Raw genomic sequence first — 20,963 nt, 5'->3', positions numbered from 1 at the left:
AGGGAGGGCCCAGGTGAGGAGAGAAAAAGAAAGAAAGAGAGAAAAAAAAGAAAACAAAACATGAAAAACTTTATCCACATAACGCCTTCAAAGTAAAGAAATAAACAGAATCTACTTTGAATAAACCTACTATAGGGGAATTCTGATTAAGTCAAAAAATGAATTACGCATTAAAGATTACTTGGAATTACCTTTATTACCAAATCCTATGTGCATCTAACAGAGCATTAAATTCAATTTATACATCTTTTCCTAAATTTTTTTGTAAAACCATAACGGAAATTAACACAGGCTTACATATATCAATTGTTTGGCCTTAAAAGACATAAAATATGATGCATTCCTGTACTTCCTAAATACCAGATGTGTCATCTCTATGACACGGAAAAGTTGGAGAATGTATTGCATAGAATTTTTTCAGAAACAAAAACTGAGATAATTAATACTTCCTGAAATCACTTCAAATAACAGAGAACAGAGGCAGAACAGGGTAGTGGTCTATGGAGAGTGTGGAGCTGTGCCTTCTGCCCTGATTCCAGCAGCAGCTAAGTAGCCGTGTACAGTGCGGTTCAGCACCCTGGGCCTCATTGTGCCCATCTGCAAATTGACAGGGTTGATGCCTGGTTCATCCTCTAAGGTGCCTTCCACTTCTGGCACCCTGAGATCCTTCCTCTCTGTCCCCCTAGAGCCTCTTCCTGTCAAAATACTGCCCTGGGATTCTTGTATTGAAGAACATAATTAATAACATCAGAATGTAATTCATTCTCTTCTCAACTTACTTTTCTAAAAGGAGATATTTTCACTTGGATATGGCATGACACTGAATTGTGGATAACACTTCATAGAAACAAGACTACTGCAGACCCCGGTCCCCTATTCCGGCTATATGGCAGTGTGCGTTCATGAGAAAGTCCCAGCTGGAACCACACCGTGTGGAAACCGTTACAGCCTTGAGTACTCAGTCACATGCGAAAGCAGCAGCTGTGACACCAATACTCCTTCTCCTTCAGGACAGTCAGAAAAGAAGAAACACACTTGATGTGATTTGTTAGCAGAGCGTTTGTTTCTAGTTTCATTTTTTTTTAATCATCAGTTATATACATACAATAAGTAAGAGAAAATATACTAAGAGAAAATTCAGTCTATAAAAAGGAAAAACATGAAGAACAGATAAAGATAGTAATCTGAAATAAAGGAGAGCTGGTATAAATACATTAGGTTTCAATGGTCTTTACTTAAAAAATTGCCTAGGAGCCAGCCCTGTGGCCTAGTGGTTAAGTTCAGTGCACTCTGCTTTGGCGGCCCGGGTTCAGCTCCTGGACACAGACCTACACCACTCACTGGCAGCCATGCTGTGGTGGTGACCCACATGCAAAACAGAGGAAGACTGGCACAGACGTTAGCTCAGGGTGAATCTTCCTCAGCAAAATAACAGCCTATGACACTTAGAAAAGTAAGTTGAGAAGAGAATGAATTACATTCTGATGTTATTAATTATGTTCTTCAATACAAGAATCCCAGGGCAGTATTTTGACAGGAAGAGGCTCTAGGGGGACAGAGAGGAAGGATCTCAGGGTGCCAGAAGTGGAAGGCACCTTAGAGGATGAACCAGGCATCAACCCTGTCAATTTGCAGATGGGCACAATGAGGCCCAGGGTGCTGAACCGCACTGTACACGGCTACTTAGCTGCTGCTGGAATCAGGGCAGAAGGCACAGCTCCACACTCTCCATAGACCACTACCCTGTTCTGCCTCTGTTCTCATCACTTTTCAATGCACCTTACATAGTATAATCATCAGAGCAATAACTGTAGGGGCAAAGAGCATTCTCTGTAAATAAAAGTACCCTCTGTGTTAATCCTACTAATCTGTAATAGCAATATCACCTCTTCTATCTACGATTAGTTTTTTTACAGTCCTACTCTTCCCTTGAGCTCCATTCAACAAATTTATTTGTAATTTTCAAATGAATTTTGAATACATCTATATATGTATATACCAATAGCCAATTAAAATTTAGAATAAATTACAATATAGTTCAGTTCCTAAAAGAGGACTCCGGTGTGGAGTTTCTGCGAAAAGATTTTCTCCTAAAAAAGATTTTATTAGAAAATATTCATGAATTAAGTGAAATACATTTAAAAGAAAATCTGAATCCCGTTTAAATTCTGTTCTGATCAGAAGGTTCCAGCGTCCCGGATAAAAGAGTAATAAGCCTGTAACTACAGTTTGAGCGTCGTCCTGGCTGAATCACTTCTACCTTGATTTGAGCTCTCATCACGGTGATTTTTATGGCACCACCCTCTTAGATGTTTAAACTAAAAGAAACAAAGATTTAGCAATTCAAACAAGATACAAATAGTGCATAAAAAGGACCCCCAGTGGGAAGGAGAGGCCCTTTATAAGCTCAACTTTAAGAACAAGCATAGTCTGCAGAAATCTCCAGCTCTGGATTATACGCCACAGTAATATTTAAGTGGCATCAGCTGTACCCATCCTTCTGCGCACTGGGCAATTAAATACTGTCTACTTAAGCTAGTTGTTTAAAAGGATGCAATTACAGCCAGCGCCTTCTCAGAGATAAACTCCCTGAATGCAAAGATTTCACAGAAAACTAAATAGATCTCGGATATTACTGGGAGCCATTTAAAGTTTCTTGTTGATTCCCTAAGGTTATAATGTTTTTGCCACATACAAATTGTCTCATGTAAAGTATCTAACATCACACAGGCACATGTGGTAATAATCCCTTTTAATTTACATTTCCTCCTTACAGACAAGTTCTGTTCTTTGGGAAGTATTTACGTGGGAAGGAACGTGCACAGAGAAAAGACTAAGACAGTCGACCTAGCAGCATGTCACTGGGTTACTTACAAGGTAGCCTTCCGTGGTTGTGCATCTTTGCCACTGCTCTTCGCATCAGCGGAGTTACCTGTCCCTCGGGAGGTGCTCGGGAGGGGAGTATTAGGAGAAAAGGAAGCTGGCACACTGTTGGCATTACGAGTCCGGAACGAGTTATCTGAAAGTCACACAAATAGAGTCAGACATGCTGAATATACAAAGAAAGATGTTAACCTAAGAGAAGAAAGGTCAATGACAGCTGACTACTTCTTCTTTTCGAATCAATTTTATTAAGGGTATAATTTATATACAATAAACTGCACAAGTTTAAGGTTTTAACATAGGTATCCACCTGTGAAGCCATCCCCTGTGGTGGAGCAAGCATGAACAGCGCATCACTGCCAAACGCTTCCTCCTGCCCCCATGTAATCCCCTCCTCCACTCTGGCAACCACTCATCTGCCTCCTGCAAACTGATGAGTTTGCATTTTCTAGAATTTATATAAATGGAATCATACAGCATATAACATTTTTTGTCTGGCTTCATTCATTCAGCATAACTGTGCTGAGATTCATCCACGCTGTCATATCTATCAGTACTTCATTCCTTTTTCTTGCTGACTGGTGTTCCATTGTACGGATATGCCAAAATTTGTTTATCCATCTCCTGTTGACAGACATTTGGATTTTTTCCAGTTTTTGACTACTACTATAAAGCTGCTGTGAACAATCGTATACAAGTCTGTGTGTGGATATATGTTTTAATTTCTCTTCAGTAAAAGCCTAGGAGTGGAACTGCTGGATTGCATAGTAAGTATATTATTTAACTGTCTGAGAAACTGCTAAATTGTTGTCCAAAGTGTTGTACCATTTTGCATTTCCACCAGCAACGTATGAGGGTTCTGGAGAGCTGTTTCACAACCTCACACACACTTGATACTGTAAGCTTTTAAAATTTTAGACATTCTAGTAGGTTTGAAGTGGTATTTCCTTCTGTTTCTTTTCTTTGTTGCTTTTAATTTGCATTTCTCTAATGATTACAGATGTGAAGTATCTTTTCATGTACTTACTTGTATATCTTCTTCTGTGAAGTACATTTTCAAATCTTTTTCCCATTTTAAAACTAGTTATATAATTAGTTTTAATGGCCAGCCCTGGTGATCTAGTGGTTAATGCTCTCACCACCATAGGCTGAGTTCGCTTCCCAGTCAGGGAACCACACTGTCCATCTGTCAGTTGTCACACTGTGGCCAGTTGCTGGGATGCTGAAAGCTACACCACTGGGATTAAAAATATCAGCAGGGTCCCCCATGGTGGACAGGTTTCAGTGGAGCTTCCAGACTAGACAGACGGACCTGGCCCCCTACTTCTGAAAAAGTTGGCCATGAAAAGTCTGTGAATAGCAGCGGAGCATTGTCTGATACAGTGCCAGAAGGGGAGAGGATGGCGCAGAGAGACCCAGCAGGATTCCGCTCTGCTGTACAGAGGGTCACCAGGAGTCGGGATCAACTTGACGGCACTAACAACAAAACTAGTTTAAAGATTTCTTTGTACATTCTGTATACAAGTCCGTTGTCAGGTATGTGTAATAAGAATATTTTCTCCCAATCTGTGTCCTGCCTCTTATTTTTTCAGTGCTCTACATCAAAGTGCAAAAATTTTAAATCTTGATCATGTCCAATATATTAATTTTTTATGGTTCGGAAAAATCTTTACTCCAAAATCACAAAGACTTCCTTCTATATTTTCATGAGATATGTCACAGTTTTAGCTTTTATGCTTAAGTTTACAATACATTTTGAGTTAATTTTGTTTACAGTATGAGATAAGAACTGAGGTTCGGTTTTTCGAGGTTTTTAATACGGATATCCAATTGTTCCAGCATCATTTTTTAAAAATGCTATCCCGTCATCAGTGATTTATCTTGGAGCCTTTGTTGAAACTCAGCTGACTATACACGTCACTGTAAGCCACATGCTCTTGATTACGGAGCTTGACAGGAAGTACTGAAATCAGGTAGTTTAAGTTCTCCACATTTGTTTTTCTTTTTCAAAACGGTTTTGACTATACTCAGTTCTGTACATTTTACTATAGATTTTAGAAACAGCCTATAAATTTCTACAAAAAGACTGCTAGAATTTTGACCAGGATTTCATTAAATCTCTGGATCAATTTAAAAAGAATTGACATCATAATATTAAATTTTCCAATCCAAAAAAATGGTATATCTCTCCATTCATCTAGATCTTTTTTAATTTCATCCAGCAATGTTTTGAATTTTTTAGTGTACATATAGCACACATTTTGCTAAATTTATCCATGAGCACTTAATGCTTTTGAAGTTATTGTAAATGTTACTTTTTAAAATACTTTATTTTTTTAAACACTCCAGGTTTACAGAAAAATTGAGAAGACAGTACAAAGAATTTCCATCTACCCCCCCACCCAGTTTCCCCTGTTATCAACACCAGACATTAGTGCACTACACTTGTTACTGTTACAATCAGTGAGCCAATGGTGCCACATCATTATTAACTGAAATTCACAATGCTCAGATGTCTCTAGTCTTTCCCTAAATGTCTGTCTCTGTCTCAGGCTCCCATTCGGCATACCACACGACATTTCCTTGTCAGGTCTCCTTCTTCTCCTTACACTCCTTGGCTGTGACAGTTTCTTAGCCTTTCCTGTGTTTGATGACCTTAACAGTTTTGAGGGATACTAGTCAAATATTTTGTAGGATGCCCCTTTTATTAGAATTTATCTGATGCTTTTCTTACAATGAGACTAGGGTTATGGGTTTGAGGGAAGACAACAAAGTGTCATTTTTATCCCATCATACCAAGGGTGCACATTATGACTTATTTTTATCACATTTTATGTATTTTATTTTATTGTTTCATGACAGATGACTAGAAATGGGATTTTTTTGAGTCAAAGAGTTTTTTTTTTTAAAGATTTTATTTTTTTTTCCTTTTTCTCCCCAAAGCCCCCCCGGTACATAGTTGTGTATTCTTCATTGTGGGTTCTTCTAGTTGTGGCATGTTGGACGCTGCCTCAGCGTGGTCTGATGAGCAGTGCCATGTCCGCGCCCAGGATTCGAACCAACGAAACACTGGGCCGCCTGCAGCAGAGCGCGCGAACTTAACCACTCGGCCACGGGGCCAGCCCCGAGTCAAAGAGTATTTTTAAACAGTAAGATCCCTGATGAACTTCACCAAACTGCTTTCCGAAAGAGTTCCATCAATTTCCAGAGCCACTAACAATGGCTACTCTGCCACGTGCTCCCCTGAATCCCGCCTAGCACTTTCTCTTTCCCACATGGCCTTGGGTGGAATGTGGCAGCAGATGACAGACCCATGTCACCAAACGTTAACGATGGGCTCACGTTAATTGAAAAATATTCAATTTCACCTTTCAAGCCATGACTTGGATCTTTCCTTTCAGTTCCATGCAACACCACTCCATGCTCCAGCCAAACTGGCCTGCTGTTGCTCTCTGAGGACACCAACACTCTACTTTTGTTTACGACAGACACTCTGCATGGGGCGTTATTCCATACTTGTCCCTGCCTCTCAAACTCCTAGCATACCTTAAGGTTCATCTCAAATGACATAACCATCTTGAAGCCTGTTTTAAGTCCCACAAGTAAATAAAGTCTCTTCTCTACATAAACACCTAATGCATTGCTAGGAGACGTTCTGCTCCCATTTTCTCTTCGTAGATCAGATGTGTGATTGTATAGTGACTTTTTCCTCAGCCTGTACTTCATGAAGTAATAAATAATAATAACCTAGGAGGTATTTCATTCAACCTATATTCTCTGTCCCCAAAATAGAGAGAGGGATAGAGTATTTTCCAAATATTTTAATAAAAGATTTACCCTTATAAAATACATGCTTTTATTTAAGACTTTGGATGTTAAATTTAGGGATCTGTACCATCATAAACACTTTGTTGATTCTCAAGGTGACAAGAGCTAGCAAAATAAAAACTAAAGACATCAATGCACATAATTAAAACTTTTAAAAAACCAGTTCTGAATCAATATTCTTAATGATTTAGGCAAAGAAATTTCTTGGCAAGAATTGTTACAAGTCCATGAATAAATATGCTCATTTATAGCTGCGAGAAGTCATCTCCAAGAGGCCAGAAGAGACCCACCCATGTTTGAAGAGCCCCTTACGGACATCTATAATCATTTGCACCAATAGCTCCAAATTGAGCTAATTCAAACTGACTTTCCATGTACATTGACAATTTTTAAAGGCACTCTATACTGTAAATAAAGTTATGAAACCCTGAAATGTTTCTAAACAATTCACTGTTTGGTTGAGATAAAAGTAATAAAGAGTTTTATTATTTATAGCCCTCACTTCAAGAAATGTTGGTAACTTCACTTCAGCAACTGTTACCGACTTCTTTCAGGTTTCTTAGGATACTCAGTCTACCTTGTAGAACTGCTCACACACTGCATATGAATGTCAACGCTTTAATATCGGACACACTTTCTGCTCTGGCAAATGAAAACACACTGTTTGCAGAACAGTCAGCAAGTGCATGTATATGCTCATGAGAACAATGAGAACACAGTAAGAGGAAAAGGAAGAAAGAATACTCAAAGTGCAACCTATAGAGGGAAATGTAACTAACCTTTTAAACATTTCAGACCTTTGAATAGATTTGCTATTATTCACACTAAAAAATTACCATAGATCACTATTACAATTTTCAACCAATATTTTCCAAGGCAAAAAGTTAAAAATATACTTTCTGCCACTAGCAATTTTTAGTAATATATTTTCCCTTACTCAGGGTATAATTCTACGTTGCATTACATAAGCCAGAGGTCAGCAAACTAACAGCAAGCCTGTGGGCCAAACCTTGCCTGCGGTCTGTTTTTGTAAATAAAGTTTTACTGGAATACAACCATACCCACTCATTATATATTGTCTATGGCTGCTTTTACTCAACAGCAGAGTTGAGTAATTGTGACAGAAACCAATTTGGCCAACAAAGTCTAAATAAAATATTTACTATCTGGCCCTTTCCGAAAAAGTTTGTCAGCCCCTGGGATAAACTTTCAAATACACAATACTGCAAATTTTAGTGGCATATGATCCACAGTGAAGCCCACCTGTTTTCAACTTCCTTAAAAATTACTGGAGAAACTTTGATTCCATGCCTCACAGGTCCTCAGACTATGGAAAAACCAACCCTGTCACTGTCCTTTTTCTCTTCTAACAGTACTGAACTCTGACACAGTGGAAACAAAACAGTATAGTCAAGTATTTTCTCACTTCTAGTGCAAAGTTTAACTTCTTAGGTATTTGATAAACAGAAATTTAAGAAAAACATTGTATCTAGAAATAAAGAAATAGGTCATTTAAAGAAAATCATATTTTATCAACTTCAGCAAATTTCTGAAGAGCTCGGATTTCTACTTACCAGTTAGTGAAATCACAGAAGTCTTTGCTGAAACGGAAGGAGTATATGCTGCTGCAGAACTTTTACTAGAAAAGAACATGATTTAGTTTAAAATACAAGAATCATGCTTCCCTCAGTCCCAGTCATCCAACACTTAGCCTTTTCTAACCTTTTTTTTAAGCTTTCCTCTACTTATGAAACACGCTTGCAACTTTTCTCATTTCCTTTTTACATTCCATGCCTCACAACAATTACTTTGTCTTTTAAAAAAAAGCATTTCCTTAAACTTTTCCTAAATCAGAATAATGGTTTTTCTTTTGATGCTCAGACAAGACAGGCAGTATGAATAAAACTTTCCTGGAAATAACTTATCTTTAGGTCTAATCTCTTTTGTCCATCTTGAGATCACTCTGTTGGCTAGGAACTCTAAACAGATCTATAGATAATGTCCAAAAATATAGCTGAAAATCTAGAATAAGCTATCTTTAATAATAATAACTTTAATAAAAGAAAATCACGGTTTTTTTCCATAACATGTTATTTTTCTTGATACTTTTTTTTGGCAGAGGAAAATTTGCCCTAAGCTAACATCTGCTGCCAATCTTCCTCCTTTTTTCTTCCTTTTTCCCTTCACAAAGCCCCAATACATAGTTGTGTATAGTTTTAAGTTCTTCTATGTGAGCCGCCACCACAGCATGGCAACTGACAGATGAGTGGTGTGGTTCCTCACCCAGGAACTGAACCATCAGGGCTAGCTCAATAAATACTTTTAAAGACATTTATGTTTCCTTAAAATTACTTTGCTTGTCAATTGATATGCAGCTGTTATACACTATATGTGTGCGACATATATAAAAAATCATGGTCATTTAATTTATGCTGATTCTCTCCTAATCTTTTCGTTTTTTGAGGAAGATTAGCCCTGTGCTAACTACTGCCAATCCTCCTCTTTTTGCTGATGAAGACTGGCCCTGAGCTAACATCCATGCCCATCTTCCTCTACTTCATACGTGGGATGCCTACCACAGCATGGCTTTTGCCAAGCAGTGCCATGTCCACACCCAGGATCCAAACCGGCAAACCCCGGGCCGCAGAGAAGCGGAACGTGCAAACTTAACCGTTTTGCCACCAGGTCGGCCCCTCTCCTAACCTTAACTGTTTATAATTCTGCCTGTGGGGCTGAAGTGGAAACTAGACATTCATCTATTTTCAAAGAACTCTGTTGCGATCACTCTACCATAGAAACATGCCAGTGGCTTCTTTATAGACAGAAACAATATTAATAGCAAATAGATGTCTGCATCCATTTAGCAAATGGGACACATCCATACCCATTCAGAAGTTGAGCGGCATATGTGACATAGTACCCTCTTCCTCATAAAATGACACTCGGATTACATGATGTTATTATACAGCATCATGGCAGCAGTCTTCCCAGAACGCTAGGATACCTATTCTTATGGAAACTGGTAGACTACTATTTTTTAATATAATAATCTTTACAGAAGAAAACTTACAAATTATTGACCTATTAAAAACTCAACATTAATTCTGATTTTATATAATAATGTAACTATTTCACATAAAGATGCATGACTATAAAATAAAAATTAAGTTAAAACATGAATAGCTGACAGATCATACCTAGTACACTTGTCTAAGTTGCCATATTTTGCATGAAAAGCTTGATTATTAAAAGACTGGCTTCGAATCAATTTGGATTTCTTGATTTCTTTGCCTAGAGTAATAAGCAGAAGGAAAATGCAACTGTTCAGTTCATCATTAGCGGTCCCAATCTCGTTCCCTCTCCAGCTCCCACCATTTGTATAAAACACCTGGTCTAGCTTCCTCTCCTTAGTTTGAGCTGACTATCTCTGACCACTATTGCCCATTAAGAACTCCCAAAACAATGAACTATAAAAGGCATAGGGCTTTAGAATAATATGTCTCACCTAACAGAGTGACTTTCGTTATAATTAATTTTTATAAAAGGGAAAAAGGAGACATAAAAAGAAGTGGCTTCTTACTTGTTGATGAGGTGCCAGAAGAGGGCCCAGCAACAGCAACGGGGAGGCTCTTGGGCAGAGCTGCTGGTGTCTTAGTGTCTCGACCTGAAACAAACTCTGTTTTAAGTGCTATAACTTCCTCTGAGTTCTTATTATTCTCCATAAACATAGAAGACAACACAGAGAATAAGAATCACTATGCCCAGCTAGCAGCACTCCTTCCCAAGTATGCTCACTTCACACATCTACGTGTTTCAATCTTAGTCATTCAGTGATCAACTTCACAATCTTATTGCTGATCAAACTTTAAACTTCCCTTTGAAGGCTCTGAACCTCCACCCTGACCTCCCCATTTATTCACGTATTTCTAAATCTGTACCACATTAAGCAGCCAATTTTTAAAATCAGCTTTTTTAAAAAAATGAAAGAATGTGGAGCAATTTTTCCTATCAAATTAAAAAGTCAGCATGGTCTTTCAGAATGCCAGGACGCAACACCATTGTGTGACTTAGTGATGAAGACACAGGAAAACTACTTACGTTTCTTTTCAAAGGTTTTATCACTCATGGGCCTTCCATCATTCTGTTGCTTCTCTTTCTCTAATTGTTCCTATTATTAAAGGTAAGCATAAACAGATTTAGAAAATCGTTCTAATGAGAAATTACTGTAAGCTTTACAGATACAAATATAGTTCACAAAAATGCCTAAAAGAAGCATTTTTTCCCCAAATTAGTGTCTAAAGAAGTCAAGGTTCTTTCTGATTTGTGTCCTTTTAACATCTACAGAATTGTGCCTTCAGGAGTTTGTCAAGCTAAAACAATGAGTTTCATATCATTGCTGTAATGAGCCTTTCTTTCCTAGAAGGTATTTACCAATTCTCATCAGCAAAACACTTGTCACTATTGGTCATTTCCATTTATGATTGGTAAATGGCAAAATAACACTTTTCTTTAAAAAGATTGAGAGAAAAGAAAATAGTCTTTTCAAAATTTTTAAAATGTTTTATTGAAGTATAATAATACATAGAGAAAGTGCACAGATTATAAGTACACAGCTCCCTGAATTTTGCCCAGATGAACATAGCTACATAAGCAGGTCCCAGACCAAGAAACAAAATGTTACCAAAACTCGAGTCCTTTATCCCAATAGGACAAGCAGGCAAGAAGATCAATAGACATGTCAAGTTCTGAACAAACTTGGCATAACTGACAGGTATAGAACGTTACGCTCAACTGAAGAACGCACGCTTTTTTCAAGTGCACATAAAGAAAAAGACAGAGAAAACACATGACAAGATAAAAACCTTTCACATACAATTGGACTGCATAAAAAAGAACCAAATGGAAATTCTAGAACTGAAAATAAAACAGGTGAAATTGAAAAATAAAATATCATTCAGTGGGCTTAACAGTAGCATTATCTATTTTCTCCATCTTTTTCTTTATTATCTTAATCATATTAATCACGGCTGTTTTGAAGTCCTTGTCTGCTAACTCCGATTATCAGGATCATCTGTGGGTCTCTTCCTAGTGTCTTATTTTTGTCTTGGGTTTAGGTCACTCAGTCCTAAAAATTTTTAGAGCTTGCTTATTCTCTGCAGCTTCTACCACTGGCAACACTGAACTTCAACCTTTGTCTTAGAAGACTGCTGAAATAATGGAATTTACTTTTCAGAAGATTTCCACTTAAGTTTTACTCACAAAGTACAATTCTCTGCAAAGAAATAGAAAATATAAAAAAGAAATAAATGGAAATGTCAGAACTGAAAAATACTAGAAATAAAAAATTCACCAGATAAGAGCCAGCCCCGTGGCCTAGTGGTTAAGTTTGGTGTGCTCTGCTTCAGCAGCCTGGGTTCGCTTCCAGGTGCAGACCTACACCACTCGTCAGTAGCTATGCTGTGGCAGCAACCCACATACAAAACAGAGGAAGACTGGTACAGATGTTAGGTCAGGGTGAATCTTCCTCAACATAAAAAAAAAGAAATTCACTGGATAGGTTCAGCAGCAAATGGAGAGAACAGGAAAAGAGCTGGTGACACTGAAGATGAGTCAATAGAAATTATTCACTCTGAGTAGCATAGAGTTAAAAAATAAGAACAAAGCCTCACGGACCTGTGGGACAACAGTAAAAGATCAAACATATGCATAATTGGAAACCAAGAAGCAGAAGAGTGAGGAATTGGGATAGAACACATATTGAAATAAACAATGGCTCAAACCTTCCCAAATTTAGGGAATGATACACGTTAACAGATTCAGGAAGCTCAGCAAATTTGCAGTAAATTATGCCTAAACATATCAAAAGCAAAGTGCTAAAAACAAAAGATAAAAGAAAAATTCTTGAAAGTAGCCAGAGAAAAACAACATTACATACGGGACAGAATTCAAATGAGAGCAGCTGTTGTATCAGATGCTACAGGGACCAGAACACAGACAGAAGAACATCCTCAAAGCACTGTCAACCCAGAATTCCACATCCAAAGGAAACATCCTTCAGGGATGAAGACATTTTAGATAAAGGAAAACCAAGACGATCGGTCACAAAATATCTGCATTTCAAAACCTGCTAAAGAAAGTTCTTCAGGCTGAAGGGAAAAAAATACCAGAAGGAAATTTGGACCCTAAGGAATTAATGAAAAGCACTGGAAATGGTACATATGAGTAAACACAGAAGTTCGCTCTCTTAAGTTCCTCAAGATACCGATGACGACTTAGAGTAAAAATTGTAACACTGACTGGTGGGGTTTTCAATGCAGATGTAATCACATAACTGTAACATCAGGAAAGGCATGGAGTGGGTAAAGGGGTCTGTATCATTGTTAGGTGGAGTGGCACAATATTAACAATGAGCAGACTCTAAAAGGTTAGGTATGCATATTGTAATCTCCAGAGAAACCACCCAAAAAACAATTCCAAAAAAGAAAAAGAGAGAGAGAGAGAGGAGAGAGGGAGCATCAATCACTAAGATAAGAATGCAACAAGGGTTATCCCCATAGATCCCACACATATTAGAAGGACAATATAAGGATATTGTAAACAACTTTACGCCGACAAACTTGACAGCTTCGATGACACAGACAAATGTTTGGGGGGAAAAAGCAATTTATTAAATAGACAAAAGAAGAAACAGGAAATCTGAATAGTTTTATATCTATTAAAGTAGTTGAATCAATTATCAAAATCCTTTCCAAAAAGAAAACTTTGGGCCTTGACAGTTTCACTAGTGCATTCTTCTATTAAACATTCAAGGGGGAAATAAGCAATTGTATACAAACTTTGTCAGAAAATAGAAGAAACGGCAATACTACCCATCTCATTTCATGAGGCCAGAGTAACTAATTCCAAATTTAAAAGACCCAAAAAAGGAATTTAGAGACCAACTTCACTATGAATCTATGACTATAGATGCAAAATTCCTTTGAAAAAGTAGCCAAGAATCCAACAATAGAGAAAAGGACAATACACCACCGCCAAGGAGAGTTTATCCCCAAAACACAAGATTGGATTACCGTTTGAAAAATCAAAGTAATTCAGTTTTAACAGAATGAAACAGAAAAACCAAATATCATTTCTAGATACACAGAAAAAGCATTTGACAAAATGCAACAATCATTCATAGAAACTTTCAGCAGACTAGGAACAGGAGAAAACTTCCACAATCTGATAAAGGCCCTTGGTAACGTAGTACCTAATGGTGCTCCCTAAGATCAGTATAAAGACAAGCATGCCGCCTTGTATCACTTTTATTCACTTTTATTATACTGGAGGTCCTGGACCTTGCAGTAAGACAAAACAGAGAAAGAAAAGGCATAAACATTGAATAGAAAGAAGTAGTCTTGCTTACTTAAAGATGACATAATGGCTCACATAGAAAATCCTTTAAAATCTAAAAAACAACATACAGAACAAATAAGCAAACTTAGCAAGTTTGCAAGATACAAGGTTAATGTACAAAAATCAACAGCATTCTTATACTCCAGCAAGAAAAAGCTAGAAAGTGAAATTAAAAATTACAATTTCACTCACAATAATGCCAAAAAACTTAACATAACTAGAAAAAAGTCTAACAAAAGACTTACTTGAGCTCAACACTACCAAAATTATTGAGAAAAAAAGTAAAGACAACTAAATAAATGGAGTGGTAGACAATGTTCATGGATTAGAAGACTCGTTAAGATGGCAATTTTCCAAACTGATCTATAGATCAATCTTAATTAACACAATTCCAACAGGATTTTAATAGAAATGGACAAACTGATTCTAAACTTTATATCAAAATGCAAAGAACCTAGAATGGCCAAAGCAATTAAAAAGGAGAAAAGTTGGCAAACTTACCCTACTTGATTTCAACTTTCATAAAGTTACACTGTTCAGGACAGTTAGGAACTGTCAAAAAGACAAACATAAAAACGAGTAGAACAGAACAGGGAGTCAAGAAATAGAAATATACAATATGGACAATTGATTTTTTTAAAAGGTGCTAAGGCAATTCAACAGGGAAAGGAAAGTCTGTCAACAAATAGTGCTAGAATAATTGAATACTCAGATGGAAAAAATAAGCATATATAAAAACTAACTTGAAATGGATCATAGACCTAAATGTAAAACCTAAAACTAAAATTTCTAGAAGAAAACAGGAAAAAGTCCTTCTAATTTTGGAACAGACAAAGGATTCTTGGAACAAAAAAGCATGAACTATAAGAGAAAATATTGATAAGTTGGACTTATCAACCAAAATTGAAAACTTCTGCTCTTCAAAAGATACTGTATTAAGTAAATGAAAAAATAAGCCACAGGCTTCAAAAAGATATTCATAAAATATTCATCTGATAAAGGAGTTGTATTCAGAGTGTATACAGAACTCTTACATCTCAATAAGATAACCCACTTTAAAATCTGAAGACAGATTTTATCAAATAAGAGATAAGGATGGCCAATAAACAAAAAAGATGCTCAACATCATTAGGCATCAAGGATATGCAATTTGAAGCCACAGTGAGACACCATGACATACCCACCCTACTGAGCATTAGAGGGGATATGGGGTAAAGCGAAGCCCTCCACCACAGCTGATGGGAACGTAATGCCATTCCATTTCTAGGTATTTTCCCAAGAGAAACGAAAACACATATCCACCCAAAGACTTCTTCACAAACGTTCATATCATAGCGGTTTTATTTGTAATATCCCAAAACCAGAAGTAACCCAAATATCCACTAAGAGGTAGATAAACAAATTGTGGTACACTCATAACATGGAATACTACTCAGAAATAAAAAGGAATGACCTGTTGATATATACAACGACATAGGTGAATCCCAAAATCATCAAGTTGATGGAAAGAAGCATGACAAAATGAGACTACAGAATATGATTGAATTTATATAAGTTCTGGTTGTAAACTAGATTTGTGTTTTCTGGGGACTGGAGTAGAAGATATAGATTACAAAGGGGCACAAGAGAACTTCTGAGGGAATGGAAATGTTTGGTAGTTTGATTGTGGTGATGGTTTCATGGATATGTCCATATGCCAAAATTCATCAAATTGTAAACTTGCAATATATGCAGTTAATTGTATGTCAATTATACTTCAATAAAGCAGTTTTTTTTTAAAAAACGGCTCTCAAATGTAGTTTTTCTTCCAGTTCACAAAAGAACAGATTTCAGAAGATCAGGATTCTTCTTTAGTCATATTGAAGGAAAAAAGTGTGAAATTGAAAGAAATCATTTAAGTTTAATAACAAATCATAGTTAATATCAGTCAGAAAAGAATATGTGTGTGTGCGTGTGAAAACATACCATTTCCAAAAGAAGTAGTTCTTCTCTTTCTTTCTCTTGATCCAACAAGTCTTTTTCATAAAATTTTTTCTGAAACTAAGTTCAAAGTTTAAAATGAAACTGTGAAACATTAATGATGAGTTTCTGCCAATTTTTAAATATTCCTTTCAACATAATGTAAAGAGAGTGTACTTACGGCATCCATCGACATTTCCATTCTGTCCAACTCTAACACAGTCTATAAAGAGAGTTTTTTAAATTATTCAACAGCAACTAAATTAAATCAACCCATCACTTCTCAAGAAGACTACTTTCCAGTAAGAGGTTCAAAGAGACTTACGCACTATGTGAAAGGCTAAATTAGAAAACCTAAAGTTCTCCCCAATTCTACACTGTATTTTTAATCAACCTTTATACATTAATGCCAGGATCTATTTAAACTTTTAAAAGTTTTCAACCTTAAGAGGAGTAAGTCCAGAAGAATATTTTAAATAGTGAACACATGCAAATTTAACTAATTTCTAATAAGTCCCAGTGCTACTCTTTTCTGAATTTTCAGAAATACACTGTAATTTTTGAATTTTTAAAAAATATTTTAGCTAAATATATAAGAAGCAAGCTATCATTTGGTTTAACATCTTTATTAGCTTTTCACTGAAACTTTTGATCAATATGACATTCTAACCAATAGAAAAGACCTTGCTCTGACCGTATTCCTCAATTTTGTATTGTCTTTCAGAATACATTAGTCTGAAACTAATTATTTCAGTCAAACAATGCTCCATCCAATCATGTTTCTGTCTCTGATACAGGACAGTGCTTCTCTGCAGGAGTAACTCTGACGGCCAAAATAAAGAACATTCATTTATTCACATGCCCAAGGCTATCCACTGCAGGCATAATATTTATTTGAAGCTTGATTTTTATGCTGAAATTTATGAAGTTGCTACAATTTATGCCATGAAATATCCTTTGTAAATAAAATTACTCCCATCTTAAAAAAACGACCAAAGTAAGCTATTCCGTTTTTATCCCAAAACTTTGTAGGGCTTCCTCAGAGGTTCCCATCCCAATACCTCAGTTTAATAAACATTATACTATAGAATTTCCATGTGACAAATTAACTTCCTCATGTGACCTGTACTCAAGACAGGAGCGGTACTCCAGAATAATCCATTGTAGATTAATAATCCATTAATTTAATTATATCATTTTTTCATCATATTTATGGGGTCAGCTTATATTCTCTCTTGAGTTGATAAATGCTTTCAAGAAAGTAACCCTCTCAGGTTTATTGTTGTGAAAGTTAACCCCATTGCCTAAACTTCTGTAACTAAATGGTAAGGGCAGAAATATCTGCTAGAAACAAATGTGTGTGTGTGTGTATGTATATATATGCATAAATACATTTATACATATATATACACACACACATTTTTAGATTTAGATGTATGTCCAAACTCTGGGTGTTTCTGGCTATTTCAGTTGATGAAAGTAGAATTCATATTTCAGTAAAATAAAATTATACTAATTAATACCAAGTTATCAAATCATTTTATTAAAAAAGCTCCTCATGTGACATCTGGCACTGATCTCTAAAAAAAAAAATCAAAAGATTTTCTTTTTCTCACCACTGATGCTAAGTTATTTAAGACATTAATAAATTAATTTCCCTCACTATAAATAAATGCTCAAAAATGATGTGTCTTGAAGTTCACATTCAGATTCATAAAAGTAATCACTTTAATTTGACTTAATCTCATAAAAATATTAGTTACACAGATATTTAGCAGTTTTTGAAGATTACGAAATATTTTAAGGTTAGACTTCACTAACCCAAATTTTTACTGTTTTAGTTTTCCAACATTCCCAACAATCCATATAATAAGATCATGTGCTAAAATAAAACAAAGAACCCCTAAGACACAATGTTAGGATGACACAATGTTGAGAAAGGAACGCACTCAGCAGGGAGAGATCTCTATTGCAGTCCTGGCTCTGCCACTTACTCACATGATCTCCAGCAGACACTTGGTATTTCTAGGCCTAGAGCTTCTGCAAAGTCAAAGAGATGACTGAGGCCCTTCCAGCCCTCCCAGGGCCAAGCGTCGATCAAATGTGACCTTCCCAATTTTACCAACAAAGTTCTCCTGTATTATAATCGCTTATAAATAAAGTCTGGTGAATGAAGTATTCATTACTAGTTGAACAGTATTTACTGAGTACCTAAAATGTGCCACGCTCTCTCTCATGGAGCCTGCGTTACTAGTAAGGAAAGTGTAACGCCGAAGTGCCCTTTCGAAGGAACTTTCACATCCAGCTGTAGCACACATCAACCAGATCGGACACTAATTCTTACTGCTCTAGCAACAGCACAAGTATTTTAACATTTTGCTATGCTATCAAGCCAAAATAAGTGAAGCTATGAATAACAGTATCTAGAGGCAAGGAATGCACATGTTGTGCCAAGAGTGATACGTACTCTCTTCACAATGGCCAGGACATCCTTGTCTTTTTCTTGACACAGGAGCTTTCTCACACACATTTCTAACTGCTGAAGCAGATGCTTGTCTGCAGGGATCTTCAGAGTAGACTTCACTTTGGGCAATAAGCAGCAAAGTTTCATTCTAAAATAAACAGTATTTTCTTTTGAGTGAATTCACTAAGAATAGTAACATGAAATTGAAAGAAAATTCAAGCTTCAGATAGCCTGGGAGTCCATTTACTATGCAACAAACGTTTATGCAGCACCCACTACGAGTCAAGCATTCACTACTCTGGGCGCTGAGAGACAAGAGTGAACAAAACCAGCAAAATTCTCTGCTCTCGGGGAGCCGACATTCTAGTACGGAGTAGGAAATAGAGAAGAAACAAACAAGTAAAACGTCTGCCCACAGTGCTAAGTGCTGTGGAGAAAAATAAAACTGGGAAAAAAAGACGAGGGAGTAGCAGAGGAGGGGGTTACAATTGTAAAACAGGTGGTCAAAGAGGGTTTTAACGCAGGTTTCACTGAAAAGAGGACATTTAAGCAAAGACCTAAGGAAAATGAGGGACCAGGCCACGGGACTATCTGGAGAAGAGCATTAAGGCAGGGGCTGCAGTAAGCGCAACGCCCTACAGGCGGAGCTTGCCTGGTGTGTTGCCCCAAATTAGCAAATCGGCCAAAATCGGAAAATTGGCTAGAATGGAGCAAAGGCAAGATTAGCAGACCTCGGAATAGCTATAGGAGGCCAGCTTGTGTAGGGCCTTGCAGGCCACTGTTTGGAGACTGGCTTTTATTTTGAGTGCAATAAGAAGCCATGGAGGGTTTTGCACAGAGGAGTGAAACGATCTGATTGAACGTTTTCAAAGTATCATCTGGCGACTGTGTTGAGATTAGACTGCAGGTGGTCAAGGACAGAGGGGAGACAATGGGGGGGGGGGCGGCTCATGCAACAATCCAGGCGAGAGGGGACGGTGGCTTGAGCTAAAGTGGTGGCAGTCGAGGTGCTGAGAAGTGGCTGGATTCTGGATATGTTCTGAAAGCAGCAGGCTGTGCTGAGGGATTGGAGTGGACTGACAGACGGAGTTAAGGTTTAGACCCGCGCCAGTGGCAAGATGCAACAGTTATTCACTGAGATGGAGAACACCACAGAAGGAGCAAGTGCAGATGAGGAAGATGAGGATTAATTTTGGACAGATTAAGTCTAAGTGCCTATTAGATATTCAGTGGAAATGCTAAGTGGGCAGTTGGCTCAAAGAGTGCTGGAGACATGTGGTCAGGAATACTTAGCGTACAGATGACACGTGAGCCATGAGACTGGCAAGATCACCAAGGCAGGAAACGTAATTTGAAAAGATAAAAGGATACAGCCTGGGGCACCATCACAGTCTAAACTGGGTTGATAAGGAAGCAACAGGCAGACGGAAGAATGCCAGAGAGGTGACAGGAATTCCAGGAAAGTAGGGAAAACCTTTCTAGGAAGAGGCATGCACAACACACTCTGCTTTGCTAAGCTAAAACTCAGCTGCTTTGCCTGGTCTGCTTTTAGAGAGGGATGCGAGGGGGCTACTTTTTGCCTGTCGTATTCATTCATTCATCTGCGTGTCCTCCAGATATTATTATTATTTTATTTCTATGCCAAACTTGAGACAACTAAGTCCCATTCCTAGAGTCTCCAGGATGCTTTCTCAGCTGCGCCTTCAGTGGAAGATTCTTCATATACAACAAAATGTGCTATTGAACTAAAAGGGAAAAGAAACTCCTCCTCCAGAATTTTCAGCTCTGTACATAGCAGTAATGGTCTCAAACTCATTCAGAGCTCACCACGATACTGCTAAGCCTGGTGATGCTTTCTTTACTTAAGGGGTCCCAATCACTCCAAAGAGAAAGTTTTTTATTTCTGCCAGCTGAGGAAAAGGTTCCTTTGAATACCAATAGTCTTTTGAAGCCTTGATATTGTCTAGACTCAGTGATTTAAATTTTAAACATCTACTTAAGGAAAAAAAAAACACAACAGTCTATGCACACGTCATTCTTTATAACCTAAAGCAAGTCTAGAAAACATGTTCAGTAGAAGCTCTAGAAGCCATAGTAGGGATGTATCTCTATGAGAATCCTGAGCCCATGAGATTATAAAGATTTTGAGATCAGGGATCACACCTTTCTGATAAATTAAATCCTTTATGTACATTATCTCAGGTATTTATTCCTCAGAAAAGCCTATGAACTAGGTACTAAGGAAATCGATGCACAGAGAGGTTTGGTAATTTGCCCAAAGACACAAAGCTAGAGTAGAACTAGAAATCAGCTCAGGCAGCATAGCTCCAGAAACTATCCTCCTAACCTTCATGATCCCACCACTCTTGCCTGTGGTGGCTTTCACCGTGTCTGCACATTTTGTCTTCAAAAGCTAGTTAGCATATGGTGCTGC

General features: G+C 37.4%; 1 protein-coding gene across 4 annotated transcripts in view; it reads right to left on the bottom strand.

The window, feature by feature from the left end:
- PPP4R4 (protein phosphatase 4 regulatory subunit 4) overlaps nt 1–20,963 on the bottom strand; it is a 107,838-nt gene that overhangs the window by 5,934 nt on the left and 80,941 nt on the right. For all 4 annotated transcript variants that reach the window (XR_011533114.1, XM_070594490.1, XM_070594489.1 and 1 more), the window contains 8 exons: nt 18,533–18,677; nt 16,247–16,288; nt 16,072–16,146; nt 10,810–10,879; nt 10,292–10,375; nt 9,909–10,002; nt 8,286–8,350; nt 2,875–3,019 (listed from right to left, as the gene is read on the bottom strand). Coding sequence is in view for 3 of the 4 variants with exons in the window: in XM_070594490.1 (XP_070450591.1) it covers nt 2,875–3,019; nt 8,286–8,350; nt 9,909–10,002; nt 10,292–10,375; nt 10,810–10,879; nt 16,072–16,146; nt 16,247–16,288; nt 18,533–18,677 (720 nt within the window). In the remaining variant the exon portion in view is untranslated. The remainder of the gene's footprint in view (nt 1–2,874; nt 3,020–8,285; nt 8,351–9,908; nt 10,003–10,291; nt 10,376–10,809; nt 10,880–16,071; nt 16,147–16,246; nt 16,289–18,532; nt 18,678–20,963) is intronic.

The sequence above is a fragment of the Equus przewalskii genome, chromosome 25 (genome assembly GCF_037783145.1).
Source record: "Equus przewalskii isolate Varuska chromosome 25, EquPr2, whole genome shotgun sequence".
Taxonomy (NCBI): Eukaryota; Metazoa; Chordata; class Mammalia; order Perissodactyla; family Equidae; genus Equus; species Equus przewalskii.
This window is presented reverse-complemented; position numbering and strand designations above follow the sequence as displayed.